We start from the raw sequence: 19,937 nt of genomic DNA on the forward strand, positions 1-19,937 counted from the left end.
CTGCCGAGGTGTTTGGCAACATTTAACAACCGCATCAAAATTAGTTTCGTTATTGTGTTAGCCTTCGGCTGGCCAACTTCAAACTCCGAACTCCGAAATCGACTTTGCTTCAATTGATTTTTTACGTGCGTGCGGTTTGCCGTGACTGAGTGCGTGTGGGAACAGGCAATCAACGTCGATCTGCCGCAATTCAGGGGCCCGGAAATGCAGATGGCCCTTGCGGCTGCGAACAGGCGTCGCCGTGATCCCCACCAGACATCGACTGGGACTCCCTGAGACTCGGTGCCACCATATGCCGCCGACGCCGTGGCACAAAAACCATGACACAAAGCCACTTGGCGGGCTGGCGGCATTTGGCGATCGCTAAAAGTCACATTGTTGACCTTTTTGCGGTCTTGGGGCCGCGCGGAGAAAAGGTTTCTGTCTCTTCTGAAGTCCCTGTCGCTCTGCGCGGCTCATTAAAATAATATTTAACCTTTGGGAAGACAAATACTTGTTGAATATGTTGGCATGCCGAGAGATCTTTTCGTTTTCGAGCGGCTCTTTGTCGAACGCCAACGAGCCGTGAGCAATTAAAAATTAACTATTTACTTTTAATGCGCAGAGTTTGACGCCGACGCCGACCCCGGCCCCGCCCCCTATTTTTTTTTGTCGGATCTTCCGCCTGCCCCTCCCTCGGTTGCGGCGGCCTACTACCAATTGAATTCCATGTTTAACGAGTTTTGACAGCCGCTTTTTCGTTGCCTTCGTCTGCTCATTTGCAATGGCATGAAATTGTGATGGCAGTGTCTAAAAAAGGCATACCTCACATACCTGAAGACCCAACTATGTAAGAAGTTTAATTGGTTACTCGAAGGGCTTTTTCGGAGCTGTACGGAAACCCATCGCCGAACTTATAGATACCCTTGAAAGAGCAAAAGGCTTTTTGTGCTAGACTAACTATTAACAAGATATCATATAAGTAAAGATACTTATCTAAAGCCATTAAGAAATGTTACTAAAACCATCGTTTAAAACCATAATAATTAAAAAATAAGCATTCTGTAAAGAAATGTACCTATAATGTAATATATTGAACCCCACTAAAACACAGCAATACCTTAGCCACCGACTGCGTGTCTGGCTTGCTGCCTCTGCTGACATTCATCCGGCAGCGATCTCGCCGCTGAACCTGACCTATACACGCTGAGCGGACTCTGCTGGTCCCCCAGCAGCTTGAGACCCACTTGCAACACACCCACGCTCAGGAAACTCAAAGATTAGTAGCACGTGGATTTGCTTTCAAATGATCAACTTTCAACGACAGATCAAAATTTCATAGTTTAGAACCCATTTCCATCAAGATCCATAGAGCGACATGATAGCGGCACGCATACTTTTCAGCTATCTCCTGTGTGCGACAGTCTACAGTCTAAACATGCTGGACTACTACCAAGCTGTCCGAAATAATGAGCCGCGAGGCCTTGACGATGAAATGTACTACATAAAGCCGAAGTGAACCAATAAACCGCAACACCAACAGCTTATCAAGAATATATATATATAGTTTAATGAGGAGTGATACTTTTTGGTTATGGCTCGTTTAAGACTGCTTCTCCTTCCGCCTGGCCAGCAGCACACTGCGTAGCATGTTGAACGAACTGAGCACGGGCACCATGATGGGCAGGAAGAGTGGAATGTAGATGGCGTACTTCTGTTCGTCGGGGAAGTACAGCTGCGCCAGCAGACTGGAGTCGAAGAATCCGCGCTCTGAAGCCACGAAGGCTCGCTTGGCCAGCACCGAGGCGGCCGCCAGTCGGTGCTCCAGAAGGGCAGCCTTGGCGGCCAAAATGTCTGAATAGGAATTCGTTATGGCGGCGCCCACCTCGTCGTCTATCACAATGTAGCTGATTTCATCTAAACGAGAGGAGGAAACGAATAATTAAGTATAAGGTCCAATTAAGTTGGTTATAAAACTTCTCAAGCAGTACAGATTCAATAAAAAATCGTTAAACCTATTTAAATTTTACGATTAAAAAGATAAATAAAAATCATCGGAGAGACAGAAGGTTATCTTATTTAGTTATCTTCGGTTAAAAAAGTCGATCTATATATTTAATTTCAGAATATCGCATCACTGTACCCATTGATAAAACCAAAATGGATAAAAAACTGTTTTTTAAATAGATAAGTATATTAAAAAAAACTCTTCATAGTTAAGAAATGCAAATCTCACCTAAAAGCTTAATGAGGCTCTGGAGCGTGTTGCTTGCCGTGGCAATGTGGCGGATGGCGCTGCGCCTTAAGTACGCTTCGTACTCCCAGCGGCGAGGCTCCAGTTGCTCGATGTCCACTACCTTAACGCCCTCGATCTGCACCTCACTGCTGATGTCGAGCAGCTTGTGCAGTTGGTCCAGCATCACCTGCATGTTGTCCGTGGTGCTGACGTAGTATGGCACTGGCTGGTTGTCGCTCATGGCCGCCAGACAGACGTGTTCCGGCGGATTGGCTATGATGAAGCCACCCCAAGGTGGCGAAATAAAGGCATCCACGCCGTTTCGTGTCAGTCGCTGCTCCTTGCTGTTGTAGATGTGCAGAGGAGCCACGTGGCAGGGTGGGATGTACACCACCAGGTTGATGGCCGGCTTATCGGTAGTGCTGGCGCTCAGGTTCTGGGCAATTGAAGTGAGCAGATGAGGCAGGGCGGACTCTTGGAGGGCGTAGTGCCGTCCCAACTTGCTCTGGTCGCGCACCTGCTTTAGATTAGCCTCAATTGAAACCCTGTACTTCCACTGCGATCGCACCGTGTAGTTGGACACACCCGACACCTGCGCCAACCAGGGCTCAATATAAGCTGTAAAAGGAGGTTTTGGACATGAGTATGGAATGGGATTCTAAAGTCCTTCACTGCTTACTCTTTACGGCCATGGCGATGTTCCATTGGGCGTGGGTGAGGCGGGGTTTAGGATTAAGAACGGAGACAATAACGTCATAAGCTGGTTGTGGGGCTTCCGACTTAATTCCCTTCCTTTCATCTGTAGTCAAAATTTGATTGATGCGATACGTCTGCAGGATCTTGGCATGCAACAGCTGAGCGATTTTGTTAGAAGCTAAATGGTATTTAAAGATTAGTCTTTTGGTTAAAAAACAATTTAAAAAATTTAAATTTAATTAAATTTAATGTCGGCAAAATCCCAAACTACAATTTTAGTCTTTTTTGTTTTCATTATTTTAATTGCCAAATAGGGATAATTAATATTATTGGCATGTCATGGGTGGAGAAATATATATAGGCGGCGTCATTGTCTATGAAAGTTCTATAAAAAAAACTTATCTTCCTCGATAGTATAGTGGTTAGTATCCCCGCCTGTCACGCGGGAGACCGGGGTTCAATTCCCCGTCGGGGAGACGATGCATTTGTTTTTATATTCTGAATTTAGTATTTGATACATGTGTTAAAATTGGAAATATTTTTTATTTCAAAATAATTTTGAAGTTTTCTGTAAAAAGCTTCAATAATTGGTTTCTAACACCAACAGTGAAAATAACAAACATAAAGACTTAATAATAAATCTAATCAAAGTAAAAAAAAAAATAAATTAAAATACTTGTGATCCTCCCCGACGGGGAATTGAACCCCGGTCTCCCGCGTGACAGGCGGGGATACTAACCACTATACTATCGAGGACTTGGAGGTATTGGTTATTTTTTGGTATGAAATGATTTTGTATAAACGTTTAGTAATTGTAATTTCTAAAACTTTTCGATAAGAAGTTTTTATAACATCCCTCTTTATACATCATAAAAAGAAACAGCGTCTCGAAGGAAATAATAATCAGCAATTTACAAAATTATACAACCTTTTCCTCCTTCTCTTTTGGCATTAATAAAAATCTAGGTGTTTTGTAATAACTACTATTTTATTAACAACTAAGATTTTAATAAAATAAAAAAAAAATAATTGAAACAAATTGCATTCGCAACCCTCCCCGACGGGGAATTGAACCCCGGTCTCCCGCGTGACAGGCGGGGATACTAACCACTATACTATCGAGGACTTGGAAATATCTATTTCTTAATGATAGGAATTATCTCAGTAATCACTTTTCAGGAATTAATGTTCTAAAACATTATTTTCGGTACATATTCATTTAATAAATGTTAAAATATCCCGATATCTAGAAAGAAACAATCATAAGCATAAACACTTTTCTTTTGACATAGGTATTTACAAAAACCATGAAAATTACATTACTTTTTTTAAATATTCAAATATTTTGAGTTATACACTAAGAATACCAAAAAGCCAATTAATATATAAAAAAAATAGAAACAAATCGCATTTGCAACTCTCTCCGAAGGGGAATCAGACCCCGGTCTCACGTGGGCCAGGGATACTAACTACCCTAGTATCGAGGACTCGGAACTCCAATTTTTTATTGATATCCATTATCTTAGTAATCCCTTTTAAGGAATCTTTTGTAAACCTTTTTATTTAAATTTCTAAATGTCTCGATTTCTAAGAATAAATAATTATAACCATTTAAAACTAATTAAAAGTGCTGGGCATTCACAGAAACTACACAACTTCACACAAAACTATGAAATTTAAAAAATATATTTTTAATTATTCCAATAATTTGAATTTTACCCTAAAAATACAACAAATAAAAAAACTGAGACAAAACAAATTTGCAACTCTCCCCGACGGGGAATTGAACCCCGGTCTCCCGCGTGACAGGCGGGGATACTAACCACTATACTATCGAGGACTTAGAAACACCTATTTCTGAATGATATGAAGTATGTCAGTAATCACTTTTAAAGAATCTATGTCTTAAAAATGTTTATTTTAATACCTATTTAATAAATTTAAACATATCCCGATATCAAAAAAGAAATAATCATATGCATTTAAATCTATTTATAAACACTTTTCTTTCTTCTGGGCATTTAAAGAACTCTATGAAAATTATGTAACATTTTTTATAAATGTTATAATATTTTGAGTTATACACTAAGAATACCAAGAAGCCAATAAATATAAAACAACAAAAAAATTAAAACCAATCGCATTTGCAACTCTCCCCGACGGGGAATTGAACCCCGGTCTCCCGCGTGACAGGCGGGGATACTAACCACTATACTATCGAGGACCTTGAAAACTTTCCATGTCAGATGAGAACAATTTTGTTGTATAAACTGAAGAATTATTGAGTTTACAGAACTCTCAAAAATAAATTATTAAGATAAGGCTATATTTCTGTAAATCAGACTAATAGAATAGTGAAATAAACTCACTAGTATCAGTTCTCATCAGGGCTGATCTTTCGGTGGTTAGTAACAGCTCCTCCTGCAGTTTGGGCCACTCGATAAACATGAAGTCGCCGACACTCTGGACATTTTCCTGTAGCAGCAGCTTCTCCAGAGCAGCCGGCGTATGAGCCTCTTGGGTTTTGCTGGTTGTGGATAGTTGCTTAAATTCCAGAGACCATATTTCTGGAGGGAAGACCACATAATATTAAAATATGTATTTCTATAGAAGTATGCTAGTAAAATGCAAGTATCCACCACTATCGTTGAAGGCACTCTGCAGTTCGTCAATGAGTAACTGGCCACGGCTGGTTTTTTGTGTGTAGATGCACACCTGCACAGCCGTTTTGATGGGAGTTTCACTAAGACTCAGAATGTCCACCGAGGGCAAATTGACTCTGCGAAAATAACAATTATGGATAATTCGGAAAACGCCGCTAGTCATTTTTGACTCACCTATAGACAGTGGTGGTGTGCCACCACATAGGAACGCCAATTCCAATGATGACTACGATAAAAGCAACTGTTGCGCCAATCCTGAATTTATCTGAAAGGTTGAGAGGGAAATTCTGATTAGTCAATGTATCTTTGCTGTTTGGTGCGTTTCTTTAGCTTTAACTTCTTTCGTCCTTAGGCGATTAAAATCCACATTTTTTTTGCATTTCTTTAAAGAACAAAATATTTCTTTTGGGATTTTACAAGATTTTATTATGTTAATTTGTTTCTGTACAATAGAACGGTATGAATGTGTATAATCCTTGCGGAGTAATTGTGCGCGTGTTGTCAAAAAAAGTCACATGCTACTCCTTGTAGCTGCACGAAATAACAAAAACTGGACCCTTTTCCAGGGGCGTGTTGCGCGACACGTATTTGGTGAACTTTGTGGTGCCCTCGCACCGGTACACTATGTTCAGCGCGTTGTCCACGGGAGTGATGGTGAGCAGAACGGAATCGTCATCATCCTCGCCATCGTAGTCCGGTCGTCTGCCATCCGCCGGTGCTTTCGCCACTGGCATTTCAGCATCCGGCGAGAGATATGTTATCACCGCTGCCCCTTCGGCCGCGTTCAGGTAGTAGACAAGGTCTAAAGTGTTCTCCTCGCTGGCCAGACCGTCGCCCAGCACTGTGTAGTTGCCGTGGGACCAGCGCTGCAGCTCCACGCTGCATGTTGGACTCTGGGCTTCGGCGCCCGACAAATCCAGGTCGGTAAAATCGCGCAGCAAATCAAACATGGCATGGCTGCGGAACAGCTGCAGCAGTTCCAGGATGGTTCCTCTGGCTGTCGTCAAATCTAAAACCTCGTAGTTGTGTGCGTTTGCTGGTCCTTGCCTGCGCCACTTTAGGGTGTCCGAATCCGCCAGCAGTTGGGAACGGGCCAACTCGAATTTTTCTCGCTTGAAGAATTCGTACAAACAGATTTCCGAGTTTTCCTCAATTCGCTTTTGGATGCTTCGGCGAGTGGCACTCTTTAAATACACATTGTTAAGAAACAAGCCCAGCGGTGGCTTGTTTAGGCTGTCGGGTTGCAGGTAATTCAGGCGGGGAAAGGCGCGCAAGGAGTCGGCGACGAAGGCTTCGTTGGTCTCGCCGTGGAACCAACCATTGATGGTAAGACGCGGGTAGTCGAATGTGGTCACCTCGCCCACCTGGTGGAAGGAGCGCGAGCCCACCTTGAAGAAGGCGAACTGGTTGTCTTTGGGGGCGATCTTCCGCTGCACTGGGAACTGCGGGAAGCACTGGTCGTCACTGCCGAAGATTTCAAGGCAGCCGCCCTGCACCTCCGACCACTCCTCCGCTCCTTCCCAGGGCGATAGGTAGTAGATGAAGGCCACCTGACGGTCTCTGAGAAGATCGTCGTGCACGAGCAGATAGTCGCCGCAGGTGTACATGCTGCAGGAGGCGGACACGTAGTCCAGCTTGAGGTTTGTCACCTTTTCCAGCCAGGGACGCACTTGTTTGCGTAGCACCTGCAGGAAGTTGGTCAGTAGTGGGCAAGCGGGCATGTTAGAGAGGTCGGTGCTCTGGTAGAACTCGTACAGGTCCATCTGCTTGCGCGACCACTGCACCTTCTGGATTATCTCGCCGACCAGCGCCTGGCTCTGGCCCTGTTCCAGCAAGCCGGGCAGCAGGCAGATCTGGAAGGGATCGCTAAAAACCTGGGCTCCAGTCTGAGCCTCCTTCGTCTCTTGGCTCTTCTCATCTGTCCAGGCGGTTTGCAGCCACTGGGTGAGTTCCGACTGCTGGTAGGCCTCGTTCAGGAGCACTTCCGTCGCTGGAGAAGTCTCGGCCAGCCGCAGGAGCTTCCTCTGCGGCTCGCCCGCCTGGTCCGTGGAGTCCAGCTCCTGCTCCGCGTGGCCATCTGCAAGGGCAACATAGTGAATGGGTTGGCATTAAGCGGATCAAACAGGGGCATACCTTAAACTTTAATTTGGCTGCTTCTAACGCACACCAGCACTGACACACGCGTTATCAAAGGTGAGTGGCACCCGATGTGCCGGCACATCTCGCTTTTTCGATTGGGGGCGGATTTCTCTGTGTTTCCACTTACCTTCGTCCTTGTCCTTACGCCGGGGCTTCACTGGACTGGAGCTCGTGGTTTCCATTGCTTTGTGGGTCAAATTTCCGGGGAAAACGTGAATCTTTGCCAGGGAAAATAAAAAATTTGGCTTGTGCAGATAGAGATGTGCGGGGACAACTATCGGCTGGGTCGTGCTAGAGGTGGTAGTTTGGCTATTTCACGCTATGCATGCTTTCCAGGCTCAGGTCTCTACAAATGGTTTAATAAACAATGAATTGCTATTTTGCAGTCAATCTAATAAATTGGGGGTTGTCCATCCATTACGTCATAGTGATTACTAATTACATGGGGGTAAAAAATCGGAAAAAAACTATAAGTACGTAATATTTGGACAGATCATTAGCTGAATATCGACATATAATTATGAACCAAACTTAAAGTATACATTTTACACAGGTTATGCACTTGTTGCAGACAGCACTGATTTCTCGTGACTCACGTTACCTCACGCTCTCACCTTTATCCAATTAGTAACGATTTTCCAACACTGGACCTGGCTAGATCGGCGCTCCACGTAAATAAAGTTTAGTCCGCCACTTTATTGATTTGCTTAGCGCGGAGGCAAATAAGTGAATCGTTTATGGCTGTACACTCTCGAAACGGACGTGCACATAGCCGGTAAATGCAAACTAAAAGATAAAAGGGATTTGGGAGGAATATTCCAATCGAAACAGCCCAATGCCGTTAAACGACCTTGGAAGAGGCGGAGCCACCAGTCAGCCCTATAATCAACAAAAACAACTTCGTGCGTTTCGCTGGAATGTTTATTTAGATTCCGAGTAAATAAATGCGAGCTATGCGGTTGCTAGTGTGTGTGTGATAGGGCCAAACAGCTGATCCGCCCGCCCGCCACCTGATTCTTGGGGCTGGGGGTGGGGCTGTGGTATTCTGTATGCTCGCGATGATCTCATTCTCTTGGAATCGGAGCACCAGCTAAAACAACCTGACATGTGCTCTTCTTCTGCCCCTGTAGATACCTAGTCTTGGAGGATCCGGAGGCGCAATGGGCAAGGATCAGCATTTGCTGGAGGCTTCGCGAGGCGGCGACATTAAGACGGTGGACAAGCTGCTGGAGCACTCGAGCAAACGTCATGGCCCGCTGTCCAGGTGAGTCATTACTAGCACCTGCTGAATATGAACCTGTTGTTCATGCTTATTAACCAACCTTTTTTTAGCTTTCGACGCAGTCCCAGCATCAATTGCCAGGACATGAATGGCTACACATCGCTGCACCACGCATGTCTGAATGGCCATAGTAACATTGTGCGGCTACTCCTATCCCACAATGCCCTGTTGGATGTGCCCGATATCCGAGGCTCCACGCCCCTTTTCCTGGCCGCCTGGGCGGGCCACCAGGACATCGTCAAGATGCTGTTGATGAACTCTCCCACGGGCGCCAATCCCAACGCCCAGACCATCGAGAACGAGACGCCCCTGCATTCGGGTGCCCAGCATGGTCACAATGCCGTGGTGGCCATCCTGCTGTCGTACGGCGCCGATCCCGCCATTCGCAACAATAGCTTTCAAACGGCTCTGGATTTGGCTGCTCAGTTTGGCCGCCTCCAGGTGGTGCAGACCCTGCTCCGAGTTTATCCCGACCTGATATTGCCGTACAAGCGATTGGAGGCGGACGATGAGGAGCTGCTGGGCTGCTTGCCCACCAAGCACATCTTCACGCATACTTGCCTGCATCTGGCCAGCAGGAATGGGCACAAGAAGGTGGTGGAAACGCTGCTGGCAGCCGGCGTCGATGTCAACATACTCACCAACGCGGGCAGCGCCCTCCACGAGGCCGCTCTCTGTGGCAAGAAGTCCGTGGTGGTCACTCTGCTCAAGGCCGGGATCTACGTGCACGCCACCGATGGGAACGGACGCACAGCCCTGGACATACTCTCCGATTATCCGCCGCATGTGACCTACGACATTGTGGGCGCCATCACCGGTGCGTATGAGTAATTTCCCATTGCTGCAAATGCTTATCTTTATTAAACGTTGTATATATAATTATAAAAGGCACATTATTTAGATAAAGTTTTGAAATCAATCTTAATCTTCAAGTTTTTTTTATTTATGGAAGTAATAAAAATAAATAAAGTAGGTGCAGTTTATAAAGATGTAGGTGCAGTATATAAGTAACTGAAAAGTGTGCAACTGACTTTTATTGTTTAATTTTTATGTTTCTTGAAAACTGGATACATTTTGTTTAACATACGTAGCCAAGTTGGACGTATTCCATTCGTTCCTTCTAACCCCGAACACCCACGATCTTTTGCAGAGTTCACCCAAGCGGCGAGGGAAAAGCAGAAGACAGTTGTCGTGGAGAACGGCACACAGTCGCTGCCGAAGCGCCTGTACGAGAAGAACTCGCAGCGACTGAAGCTGCCGCCCAGGCAGAGGAAGTAAGCCCATCACCACCATGCACATGCACTGCGACACTGAGCCACACACCCACATCTTTGCTGACCCTAATTAACTTAGCCCGCAGCTCATGACATTCGGAAAACGCACTCATCCCCACTCGCACTCGTACCCACTCTCATGTCCACGCCCACTAGCCCTTGCACCCATCAGAATCAGCTTTAGAATCGGTTGTGCGTCTCTTCAATTAACTGGTCTGGTCTCGTTTGGTCTCTCTTCCATAACCACCTACTCACCCCTCACCAAGTAGAAAGCCAGATCATCAAGCCAACGGACTTTCGCACTCTTTAAGCTCGCTGGACGTTTTCGGCAAGACGCCTGAGAACTACCTGCCGATGAAGCCCATTGTGCAGCAGAGGTCCTGCGACAACATGGACGCCATGCAGTCGGATGGCCGGGATCTGTGGATCAGCTACAAGCCGGTGTACAAGCAACCCACCCTTCCCAGTTTCCGGATGGGCAGCGACATCTCCAACGGATCGGTTCCATCGAGATCGTATGAGTACATAAACCTGCTGAAGAACGAGTCCACCAGCGACGATAACTCAGCCAGCACCAGTAGCAACTGTAAGTGAAAATATTTCTATGGTTAATGAGTACCATAAAATAGCTAAAAACATTAAACACATATGTTAAACCATCCAAATTATGAACAACTTTCATTTATAATGCATAAGCATGAGTACATTTTTAGAAAAAGAAAACATGATCCAAAAAGTGAGTCAATGAAATAAAAATCTGTTCTTGTGTCCATTTACAGCTGCGGTGCGTCAGCAAGCGGTGGCTTCGTATGTGGAGATGACGCTGCCGGCTCCTCCAGTTCCCAAACCACGCACTCGAATAAACGGCGAATACAACGACTATGCGAATCTGGTGCCGATAGAAGAAGGCAGTTGCGCACCACCTGTGGATAATAACAATAACAGCAATGGTAATGGCAGCAAATTGCGATTGGCTCGCCATTCACCCACGCCGGATTATCCGCCACCCACGGTCACAGAGGCGGAGCGCACAATCTTTGACTTCATGCAGCCGGCTACGCTGCGGAAAACCAGCTTACTGGAGTCGGGGGAATCACCGCGGACCACCAACTCAGTGGGTTCCGACCTGGTGGAGGAGTACGTGGCTGATAACCCCTTCGCCGGGCTGTTCAAGGGATCCACTTTAAACTTGTCCTCGGATGTGGTGGATGGTAAAGGATCTGGCGCAGTGGATCGGGAGTTTCTGCGTTCGCCCAGCATGGTGAGGTCGGCCCACGCGCAGAACCACCGACGCAGCCTATCCAGGCAGAGGTGCTCCGCATTGGGAGAGGACTTTAGCGCCTCTCGGGAATGGGCCGAGATCGAAACTATTTTTGAGAACATTGGCAACGAAGTGTCAACGGTGGATCAGGAAAAAGAGGAATTGATCACCGACCCACCAAGTCTAACTTTAGAAGATTCTCGGCAGTCCTTGCACATACGGGATCCGGCAGAACTGCTGCTGGGCAGGAAACAGGGCTCCGCTTCCAATTGGTGCCACTCGCCATACACACTGATTTATGGCGAAATACGATACTCTCTGTTTGTAAGTACATTTCATTAACATTAGAGCTTAAACTAATTTATAAATTACAGTATCTCGGCTCGACGGTAATCCGCAAGCTGCAGGGAACCCTTTCAACGCGCAAATCTATCCTGAAACTGAAGATCGATGAGAACTTGAAGTCGGCGGCGAGTGTCAGTGACATCAGTTTGCTCGAGAACTGCACCACTTCCACCAAGTATCTGAAGGCTGCAAATCTCCCGACGCGCCTGAATGTCGACATCGCTGTCTCATGCGTCGGCGTCAAGTTCATAGATCATGAGAAAAAGGTTGATACATCAGTCGCTTGTTAAACAAATATGTAATCAATACTTTTTACAGACTGCCATTTGCTGCCACGACATTGAGAACATCAATTGTGTTTGCCAGGACTCAGAAGATTTGCGCTATTTTGCATACATAACCAAAGAACAGGATCTGCATTATTGTCACGTATTTATGGTGGATAGCTTGGTTCGTAACTATAAATTAGTACAACCCCTCACTTGCTTAAAAGCCCTTATTTACAGGAGCTCGCCAAGGAGATCATTATGACCCTGGGACAGGCCTTTGAGGTGGCCTATCAACTAGCTCTGAGCAGATAGAGCACGTCCTTTAACGAAGAGTGCTAAGCCATGGAAGTGCCACAACTGCCATCGAGCGGTGTTTATTATTTATTTCATTGCATTTCATGTGTAAATGTGTTTTTTCATTTGCTAGTCGCTGATGCCATCTCGATGAAGGGTTTGCATTACAAAAAGCAGCTCACATGTTAAGTATTTGAGAGTTTTTTTAATAAATTTATAACGAACTAGAATTTCTTTTAAATTCTTAAATAATAAATTTCGCTTTAAACTTGAAACCCATTTTTACGATATTTGAAGCTAACATTAAAAAAGATTTTAGTTGTAAACGTTCTTTTGACTTGTTATCTTCGACATGGTCATGTATGAACAATTTTAGTCTTCTTCAGAAAATAAGACAAATTTCTTAAAAATTTAATTGTTAAAAACCATTATAACATATTAACAATATCAGCAACGACCCAAAATTAAGCTTCGAAACATGAATATTTTATTATTAAGTAATCAACGAAAATTAAAAAAAAAAACTCCGGAAACTTTTCGTATTGAAACCGCCAAAAGAAATTTAACATTTTAGGGAATACCCTACATTTTATTTCTGTGGTATTTTCTGGTATTTCCTTAAACTGAAACGCTATATTATGGTATTTATCTTAGGGCCGGTCACACTGGTCTGTAACAAAAAAAATTCTGTGCGTTTTTCAGTTGATCTCCGAAATTGTAAATTCAAAAAAACTTGCATTGCATAGTAGATATCGTTGCTACAAGCAGATAATAGAGAAAAGCGCGTACTGAAGAGCACAACAGCCAGGAGAAAGGTAATTTACTGCGGTGAAAAGAGCGTTCGGTTCGGCGAAAAGTCCATTGACGCGGTCGCCATTTTGTTTTCGCCGACGCCAACCCGGGTGTGTACTACCTCACATATCGCAAAAACTACAGCCGCTTTGGGTCTCCTTGCAGTCGACTATGAACATGGACGCAGGCAACTCGGTGGAGAACCGTGAGAAGGAGCGGGATCGTCGAGTGCGCGGAGCACGTGGCTCCCGCTTCTCGGACGCGGATGGCAACGGAAACGCCGGTGGAAACCAGGGCGGCGGAGGCGGTGGCGGGGGCAACAATGTTCGCGACCGGAGCCGCGAACGTCGCAACTGCCGGGTGTACATTTCCAACATTCCCTACGACTACCGCTGGCAGGACCTGAAGGATCTGTTCCGCCGGATCGTCGGCTCCATTGAGTACGTGCAGCTGTTCTTCGACGAAAGCGGCAAGGCACGCGGCTGCGGCATCGTGGAGTTCAAGGATCCGGAGAACGTGCAGAAGGCCCTGGAGAAGATGAACCGCTACGAGGTGAATGGCCGCGAGCTGGTGGTCAAGGAGGATCACGGCGAGCAGCGCGATCAGTACGGCCGGATTGTCCGTGATGGAGCCGGCGGCGGCGGTGGTGGAGGTGGCGGTGGAGGCGGAGGTGGAAATGGCGGCAACAACGGAGGAGGCGGCGGCGGCGGTGGCCGTGACCACATGGATGACCGCGATCGCGGCTTCTCCCGCCGAGACGACGACAGATTGTGAGTACCCCCTTAATGCTAATATCCTATATGTGTACTTCTTTCGACGTTCTGGAGCAGGAAAGCAGAGTTCGTAGCACGCATAAATTACCCAATTTTTAAAGTCTTCCCAGCTGGCAGTGGTTTCTATTGCTTATTTATCAACGACTGCGGTTTCTGCATTGAAATGAATTTTTTAGTGTGAGGTATTTTCAAGTATAGATCGCAAAATGTTGAATATTTCAGTGGTTGATTTTGAATTTATTACCTAGCAGTTGTTTTAAACCGAGTTTATATTCAATTGGAGGGAAATTTGAAATAGGACAGTTATAGATCCTAGGATATTTGCATCCAGCAGTTTCAGTTTTGTATTTATCAACAAAATGTTGGATAACTCAAACGCTCCGAGTTAATCACTTTATATTTAACTAATCGTTTATTTAAGAAAGGAATGTAAAAAATACTATCTATGCTGAATATTTCTAATAAGTGGTAAACAATTTGATTTTTTGCATTCTAAAGAGAGATAAATAGTTGTTTGGTGGTGACACTCGGTCGAATTCATCTGTATTTCACCACAGTCGTCGAAGTTCTCTTAGTAGAGTTATCCTTCAAACAATGCGAATTAAAACGAAGCCTCCGATGATTTGTTTGTCAGCTTACTGTTCCTGCTCTATTTGGATTTTGGACTTGGTTGTGAATGCTGTTCAAAGAAATTGGATCCGATTTTTGATGTCATTACTAACAAGCGTGAAATTTGTAAATAATTTACATTTTTTTGAGATTCCGTTTGAAAAACCAAAGATGGCTGTGATTATAGTTTAAAATTGATACATCGGAAACCAGAAACAATATATTTATAGAGGTATCTTAAGGTAAAATGTTGCATTGAATTGCATTGATTTGAAATAAGTTGAGTTAGCAGAAGGTAAACTGTTGAACGCGTCTGAAGATCCTGCGGCTCTTGGCATCCCACACTTCCGTAGCTGAAGCTTTCCTGTGCTCTTTGTGATTTTTCTTTGGATCTCTGGCTTCTCTTTTTCTAGATCTGGGCGTAATAATTTTAACATGATGTCAAATGATTATAATAATTCGTCGAATTACAATTTGTATGGGCTTTCTGCTTCGTTTTTGGAGAGTCTTGGCATAAGTGGACCTTTGCATAATAAGGTTTTTGTTGCTAATGTGAGTATACTGTATTATAAACTTCCAATAATCCTATGTATAGTATTCAACTGGACCGGACCACACTACAAATATGCTGCGTTTTGTTCTTGTTACGGGGCCCCTGCTTCGTATTTATAACCCAAATAGGTAACATCTTCAGGGAGGAATTTGTTTACTTGTCTCGATTGTTTCTAAGCCTACATTAATCCTACGAATCCTCTCCTTGGGTTACATTCCTTTTTCGAACTTCGCACTTTAAGGGACCGAGGGTGATCGTCGTTATCTGACTATGGAGACCTGGACCGGAAAAACCACAGAAGTCGCAATCCATTCTATGGGCACAAATTAATTTTCAGATGCCTATACACTCCTTTTAATTTTTTTGTTAAATTTATACCTAGCTGTACAACCTTTGGGTCTGCTTCACCCCCGCTACTCACTTGACTGGCAACTTTAAATTGGGCATATTCAAAATCGTCAATTGAAACACCTTTTAGTTTGGTTTACTTGCTTAACACAACTGGTACGTCTGCAGCTGCAGGGACTTGGAATGTTCCCCGACGGTTTGTTGGTTGCAGTGTTTTGACTCTTTCACGCTCCTCACATGCATTTTCCGCGACGAACACTCCTTTTAAATGGGTTATAAATATGAAGCAGCCACAGGTTTAAAGAAATTCGACGTCGTTTTGGGCTATTGCATTTGGTTTCTGGGCACGAGTGCTGGACTGACTCTTCTGAAATTCTCACCTATCGTCAGCATAGCTTTGCAGCATGGTTTTGTCAAAGACAGTGGTTTGAATCAGCATGGTCACCTCTCGAAACCATTTCAGTGGCTAAGCCATCGCATTGACACACTACTAATCTCTCTCTCTTGAACTACCTGCAGCTGGACTACAAGGTGGACAACAAGAAGCTCAAGCAGGTCTTCAAGCTGGCCGGCAAGGTGCAGAGCGTAGATCTTTCGCTGGACAAGGAGGGCAACAGCCGCGGCTTTGCTGTAATCGAGTACGACCATCCCGTGGAGGCTGTGCAGGCCATTTCTATGCTGGATCGTCAGATGCTCTTCGACCGTCGCATGACCGTGCGCCTGGACCGCATTCCGGACAAGAATGAAGGCGTCAAGCTGCCCGAGGGCCTGGGGGGAGTTGGCATCGGCCTGGGACCCAATGGGGAGCCGCTCAAGGATGTGGCTCACAACCTGCCCAACGGTGGTCAGAGCCAGGGCCAGTTGCTGGGCAACTCGCAGCAAGGTGCTCCGCTGGGATCGGTGGGTAGCCAGCCCAACAGCAGTGCCGTGAGCAACGCCACCACCAATCTTCTCAACAATCTGACCGGCGTGATGTTCGGCAACCATGCGGCGGTGCAGCCCTCACCTGTGGCTCCTGTGCAGAAGCCCAGTCTGGGCAATAATGCTGGCGCCGGCGGTCTTAACTTGAACAATCTCAACCCCAGTCTGCTAGCCGCCGTGGTTGGCAACCTTGGAAGCCAGGGAGGTAATTTAAGCAACCCCTTGCTGACTTCTTCGCTGAACAACCTGGGTCTCAATCTGGGCAACTCTGGAAACGATGACAGCCTGGCCCCAAGCAACGTAGGCTTGTCGAACAACTACAGCAGCGGTAGCGGCGGTGGTGGTGGCAACAACTACAGCTCCGGCAACAACTACAGCGGTGGTGGCGTCTCCGGAAACGTTGGCTACAATGCCTACAGCAGCTCTGGCGGAGTCGGCGGCGGCAACGGAGGAGGCGGCGTGGACAGCAACGACTACAACTCGGGGAACCAGTTGGACCTCTATGGAGGCGGCAGCAACGTGGGCAACTCCAACGTTGGCTCCGGCAATGCTGGCGGTGGGTCGCGCAAGTCGGACACCATCATCATCAAGAACGTTCCAATGAGTTGCACCTGGCAGACGTTGCGCGACAAGTTCCGTGAGATTGGAGATGTCAAGTTTGCTGAGATCCGCGGCAATGATGTGGGGGTGGTGCGGTTCTTCAAGGAGCGCGATGCCGAGCTCGCTATAGGTAATTAATAATCTTAAATAGATCCTTCAATTTACTAAAACGAACCCTCTTTGCAGCGCTCATGGATGGCTCCAGACTGGATGGGCGCAACATTAAAGTAACTTACTTTTAAGTTTGGCATTTAAGTTCCGAATTCCTCGGTTCTTGGCCCCAATCAAAACTTCAAGCATTGACCACACATCCTGAGATGACCAACGAGAGCCGATTTTCCTTATTTCACGCGCAATACCGAAACTATTGTAATCGAAGGCACTAAGAGCTCACCCAAACGAATGCACCCACATATTTGTAAAACTTTTATATATATACGCATATTATTAAACACTAATATTATGGTTATTGACGTTCCAAAAAAGAAAATGAATCCCCCATAAATCTGAAGACGCGATTCAAAATATTTTTAAGTCATTGAATTAAAGCCAATAAAAATATGTAAACCCCTGAACTGTCGATGGTCACGCTGAGATGTACTTTTATTGAAATTTTAATCTTAATTGCTACAAGCATTGGTGGCTTTGGGGTTTAATATTATGAATGCATAAACTTCCTACGCCGGCAAAGATATGCAAAAGCATTTTCCTGCCTAAGTTATTTGTTATTGTGGCCTTATTTGGTGGCTTCTGCGGGCGGAGCTATTTTAAACCTTTCCAAGCGAGCGCGCGCCTTCTCCGACCAGGCATCCTTCGAGGCCGTTGTAGTGGCCGTCGAGGTGGCTTCCGAGGCTGCAGCTCCAGCTCCAAACCGCTCCTTCCGTTTTTGGAGTCGGTCTTCAGTTGCGGCTTTAGGTGTTTTCTCGGGCACCACGCATCCGAAACGTTCGGCGCGCCTTTTGAGTGCCTCCTTCTGCTGCTCCTCCGTCTCCTTGTTGCCCTTGTTGGCCGTGATGGAGGCGCTCGAGGATTTGCTGATGGCTGCGGCAACTGTGGATGCTGCGGCGGACACAGCTGGGGATGCGACTGGTGTGATGCCGAACTTCTTGGCCCGCAGTTCTAACCGCTCTTGGGCGGTCAACTGGGTGAGTTTCTTGTCGCCGGCTGGCTTCTCACCTTCCGCTTTCGGCCCAACCACAATGGGTTTGTGTTTCTTGGTTGGGGTCTCCTCGGTGGATTCGCCAGTAGTTGTGGCGGGAGCCTCGTTCTCCTTGGACGGCTGTGTCCCCGTGCTGGCCGCCGTACCCGTGGACTGCTGGGAATTGTTTCGCTTAAGCACTATTTTCTTGGCCGGCCCAGCAGGCGCTGCTCCCGCTGCAGCCTTGTCTTCCGCCAGCAGTTCCGGAATGGCCACCGTCGTGGGCGTGCTAACCGGACTCTTGAGCAGTTCATCGTCGTTCTCGTCGCCCAGCAGCTTGTGCTCATCCTCGTCCGTTAGCGACACATCATCGTCGTCGATGGCGTCTGCGATGGCCGAATCCTCGAGAGAAATGTCCCCCTCCAACAGAGCTGTCTGCAGGCGGTCCTGCAGTTCGGTCTTATTACCGTTCACGGTGAGCCCACGTAGTTTGAGCTCCCGCTTCAAATCTGCCACCTGGAAAACATGCTCTCATTTGCAGTCCTGCTCATTTTTGGTCTTCTCGACCTACCTTCATTTTAGTCACGTCGTTTTCGGGCATTTTTTACAATTTTCAAACAAATTTTACTCAAATGTTGTGAACACCCAGTACCGTTAGTGATGAGCCAAACGCCATGCGAATTTATCGATTATTACACTTTCCCGGCGTGTCGTGACACGAAAAAGCGAAATGTGTTTCGAAAAAATGTAAAAAGGGTTTGCAACCTAAATTTTTAAATTTTTGTTACTTTAATTTAAATTTGTACTAATTTTTTCTTTATTGTTCTAAAGGCTGTTAAGAATTTATTAATTCTTTTCTTTCTTTTTCTTTTTAACTTTTCTAGAATTGTATTTTTAGAACCCACTTTAATGTTTCAAATTCTAACTTGCCAGTCGTTTAAAGGCAACCAACGCCAATTTGTCGGTTTTAAACAAATTAAATTATTGTAGTTTAAAATTTTATGTCATTCTTTAAATTCTATTTTTGTTTATTTTATTTTAATTATTGCTTTATTAAAGCATTATTTAAAAAATATTAAAAAATTTTGATATAATGAATGTATTGTATATACTTTTTTCGGTACTAAAATAATGTTGATACTATACACTAATTATAGTCAATTAGTTTCAAATGTATTTTAAACACAAGCAACTGAACCGCAACATTTGGTAAAGAACTATTCCAGGATTGTTATTGGATCTTGCAATATTTGTTTTTGTCACTCCGGCTCTCACCCTCATCATTCGCTGTTGCAGACCCCGTACGCGAGATAAGATATAATGCGAGTGCTGTTCAGAAATAGCCCGGCCCACCCCCTCCGATCCGTGCCGATACGTTCAACTGAGCTGGCGGGCGAAACCCGACCGGAAACGGGAAATGCAACATTATATGGTCTGGTGTCGCCTTGTGCTATTCTTGATCGCCCGTTCCCCCGTCGAACCTGAGTCTGCGCCGTGCAAGGAGCTCTCAACCTTGCGACCTTGAGGGCCTCGCAATTTTCCCAGCTAGATTGAATTGTTTCCTCAAGTGCTCCTTGGGGCCGCACCTGCTCGTAGTTTTTGGAACAATCCCCGTTTTCGAGACTCTTCCAGCAGTCTCTTGTTTTTTTCAAGGGGCACACATGTTGCTCATGTGCCGGCATAAGTAGCTATCCCTAATTGGCACTGCTCCAAACTCAAATTTATTAATAATTTTCCGGCGCTTCTCTTTGCTGTGGCCGGCCGA

General features: G+C 45.6%; 4 protein-coding genes and 5 non-coding genes across 13 annotated transcripts; 3 read left to right on the forward strand and 6 right to left on the reverse strand.

The window, feature by feature from the left end:
- Positions 1–1,523: 1,523 nt before the first annotated feature.
- On the reverse strand, positions 1,524–7,995 carry LOC108031948 (prolyl 3-hydroxylase sudestada1). 2 transcript variants are annotated; one of them, XM_017105733.3, is made up of 7 exons: positions 7,841–7,995; positions 5,749–5,839; positions 5,551–5,690; positions 5,281–5,478; positions 2,895–3,089; positions 2,216–2,833; positions 1,524–1,896 (listed from the first exon to the last, which is right to left on the reverse strand). In XM_017105733.3, exons 1-7 carry the CDS (start codon positions 7,893–7,895, stop codon positions 1,583–1,585), a joined length of 1,611 nt encoding a protein of 536 aa, XP_016961222.1. In that variant the 5' UTR covers positions 7,896–7,995; the 3' UTR covers positions 1,524–1,582. The 2 variants fall into 2 exon arrangements, with proteins under 2 accessions (XP_016961222.1, XP_016961221.1); XM_017105732.3 differs by lacking the exons at positions 1,524–1,896; positions 2,216–2,833; positions 2,895–3,089; ... (1 more) ...; positions 5,551–5,690; positions 5,749–5,839 and adding an exon at positions 5,974–7,651.
- On the forward strand, positions 3,316–3,387 carry Trnad-guc (transfer RNA aspartic acid (anticodon GUC)). Its single transcript has one exon. It is a non-coding gene; the product is annotated as a tRNA-Asp (tRNA).
- On the reverse strand, positions 3,596–3,667 carry Trnad-guc (transfer RNA aspartic acid (anticodon GUC)). The gene has a single exon. It is a non-coding gene; the product is annotated as a tRNA-Asp (tRNA).
- On the reverse strand, positions 3,965–4,036 carry Trnad-guc (transfer RNA aspartic acid (anticodon GUC)). Its single transcript has one exon. It is a non-coding gene; the product is annotated as a tRNA-Asp (tRNA).
- Trnad-guc (transfer RNA aspartic acid (anticodon GUC)) lies at positions 4,680–4,751 on the reverse strand. Its single transcript has one exon. It is a non-coding gene; the product is annotated as a tRNA-Asp (tRNA).
- Positions 5,064–5,135, reverse strand: Trnad-guc (transfer RNA aspartic acid (anticodon GUC)). The gene has a single exon. It is a non-coding gene; the product is annotated as a tRNA-Asp (tRNA).
- LOC108032020 (ankyrin repeat and sterile alpha motif domain-containing protein 1B) lies at positions 5,872–12,668 on the forward strand. 4 transcript variants are annotated; one of them, XM_017105827.3, is made up of 9 exons: positions 8,345–8,488; positions 8,844–8,977; positions 9,046–9,812; positions 10,146–10,269; positions 10,536–10,855; positions 11,049–11,854; positions 11,905–12,141; positions 12,194–12,325; positions 12,382–12,668. In XM_017105827.3, the coding sequence occupies exons 2-9, from the start codon at positions 8,874–8,876 to the stop codon at positions 12,454–12,456; spliced, it is 2,565 nt and encodes an 854-aa protein (XP_016961316.3). In that variant the 5' UTR covers positions 8,345–8,488; positions 8,844–8,873; the 3' UTR covers positions 12,457–12,668. The 4 variants fall into 4 exon arrangements, with proteins under 4 accessions (XP_050744498.1, XP_016961316.3, XP_016961317.1 ...); XM_017105828.3 differs by lacking the exon at positions 8,345–8,488 and having other exon boundaries at positions 10,539–10,855; XM_017105829.3 differs by lacking the exon at positions 8,345–8,488 and having other exon boundaries at positions 10,581–10,855.
- A 415-nt stretch (positions 12,669–13,083) lies between these two features.
- Positions 13,084–17,609, forward strand: LOC108031758 (myelin expression factor 2). The gene is made up of 5 exons (XM_017105465.3): positions 13,084–13,253; positions 13,396–14,000; positions 15,026–15,164; positions 16,033–17,164; positions 17,221–17,609. Exons 2-5 carry the CDS (start codon positions 13,402–13,404, stop codon positions 17,274–17,276), a joined length of 1,926 nt encoding a protein of 641 aa, XP_016960954.1. The 5' UTR covers positions 13,084–13,253; positions 13,396–13,401; the 3' UTR covers positions 17,277–17,609.
- Positions 17,610–17,619: 10 nt separating this feature from the next.
- Positions 17,620–18,873, reverse strand: LOC108031759 (uncharacterized). The gene is made up of 2 exons (XM_017105467.3): positions 18,744–18,873; positions 17,620–18,688 (listed from the first exon to the last, which is right to left on the reverse strand). The coding sequence occupies exons 1-2, from the start codon at positions 18,771–18,773 to the stop codon at positions 17,771–17,773; spliced, it is 948 nt and encodes a 315-aa protein (XP_016960956.1). The 5' UTR covers positions 18,774–18,873; the 3' UTR covers positions 17,620–17,770.
- Positions 18,874–19,937: the final 1,064 nt, after the last annotated feature.

The sequence above is a fragment of the Drosophila biarmipes genome, chromosome 3R (assembly GCF_025231255.1).
Source record: "Drosophila biarmipes strain raj3 chromosome 3R, RU_DBia_V1.1, whole genome shotgun sequence".
Lineage (NCBI taxonomy): Eukaryota > Metazoa > Arthropoda > Insecta > Diptera > Drosophilidae > Drosophila > Drosophila biarmipes.

Bases quoted from the DNA above. Each gene is read 5' to 3' on its own strand.
- LOC108031948 (XM_017105732.3), bottom strand. From the start codon at position 7,895: ATGGAAACCACGAGCTCCAGTCCAGTGAAGCCCCGGCGTAAGGACAAG. The intron at 7,652-7,840 runs GTAAGTGGAAAC...TTGCCCTTGCAG, and splicing joins GCGTAAGGACAAGGACGAAG to ATGGCCACGCGGAGCAGGAG.
- LOC108032020 (XM_017105827.3), top strand. From the start codon at position 8,874: ATGGGCAAGGATCAGCATTTGCTGGAGGCTTCGCGAGGCGGCGACATT. The intron at 10,270-10,535 runs GTAAGCCCATCA...CCCCTCACCAAG, and splicing joins CTGCCGCCCAGGCAGAGGAA to TAGAAAGCCAGATCATCAAG. The intron at 10,856-11,048 runs GTAAGTGAAAAT...GTCCATTTACAG, and splicing joins AGCCAGCACCAGTAGCAACT to CTGCGGTGCGTCAGCAAGCG.
- LOC108031758 (XM_017105465.3), top strand. From the start codon at position 13,402: ATGAACATGGACGCAGGCAACTCGGTGGAGAACCGTGAGAAGGAGCGG. The intron at 14,001-15,025 runs GTGAGTACCCCC...CTCTTTTTCTAG, and splicing joins CGCCGAGACGACGACAGATT to ATCTGGGCGTAATAATTTTA. The intron at 15,165-16,032 runs GTGAGTATACTG...AACTACCTGCAG, and splicing joins ATAAGGTTTTTGTTGCTAAT to CTGGACTACAAGGTGGACAA.
- LOC108031759 (XM_017105467.3), bottom strand. From the start codon at position 18,773: ATGCCCGAAAACGACGTGACTAAAATGAAG. The intron at 18,689-18,743 runs GTAGGTCGAGAA...CATGTTTTCCAG, and splicing joins ACGACGTGACTAAAATGAAG to GTGGCAGATTTGAAGCGGGA.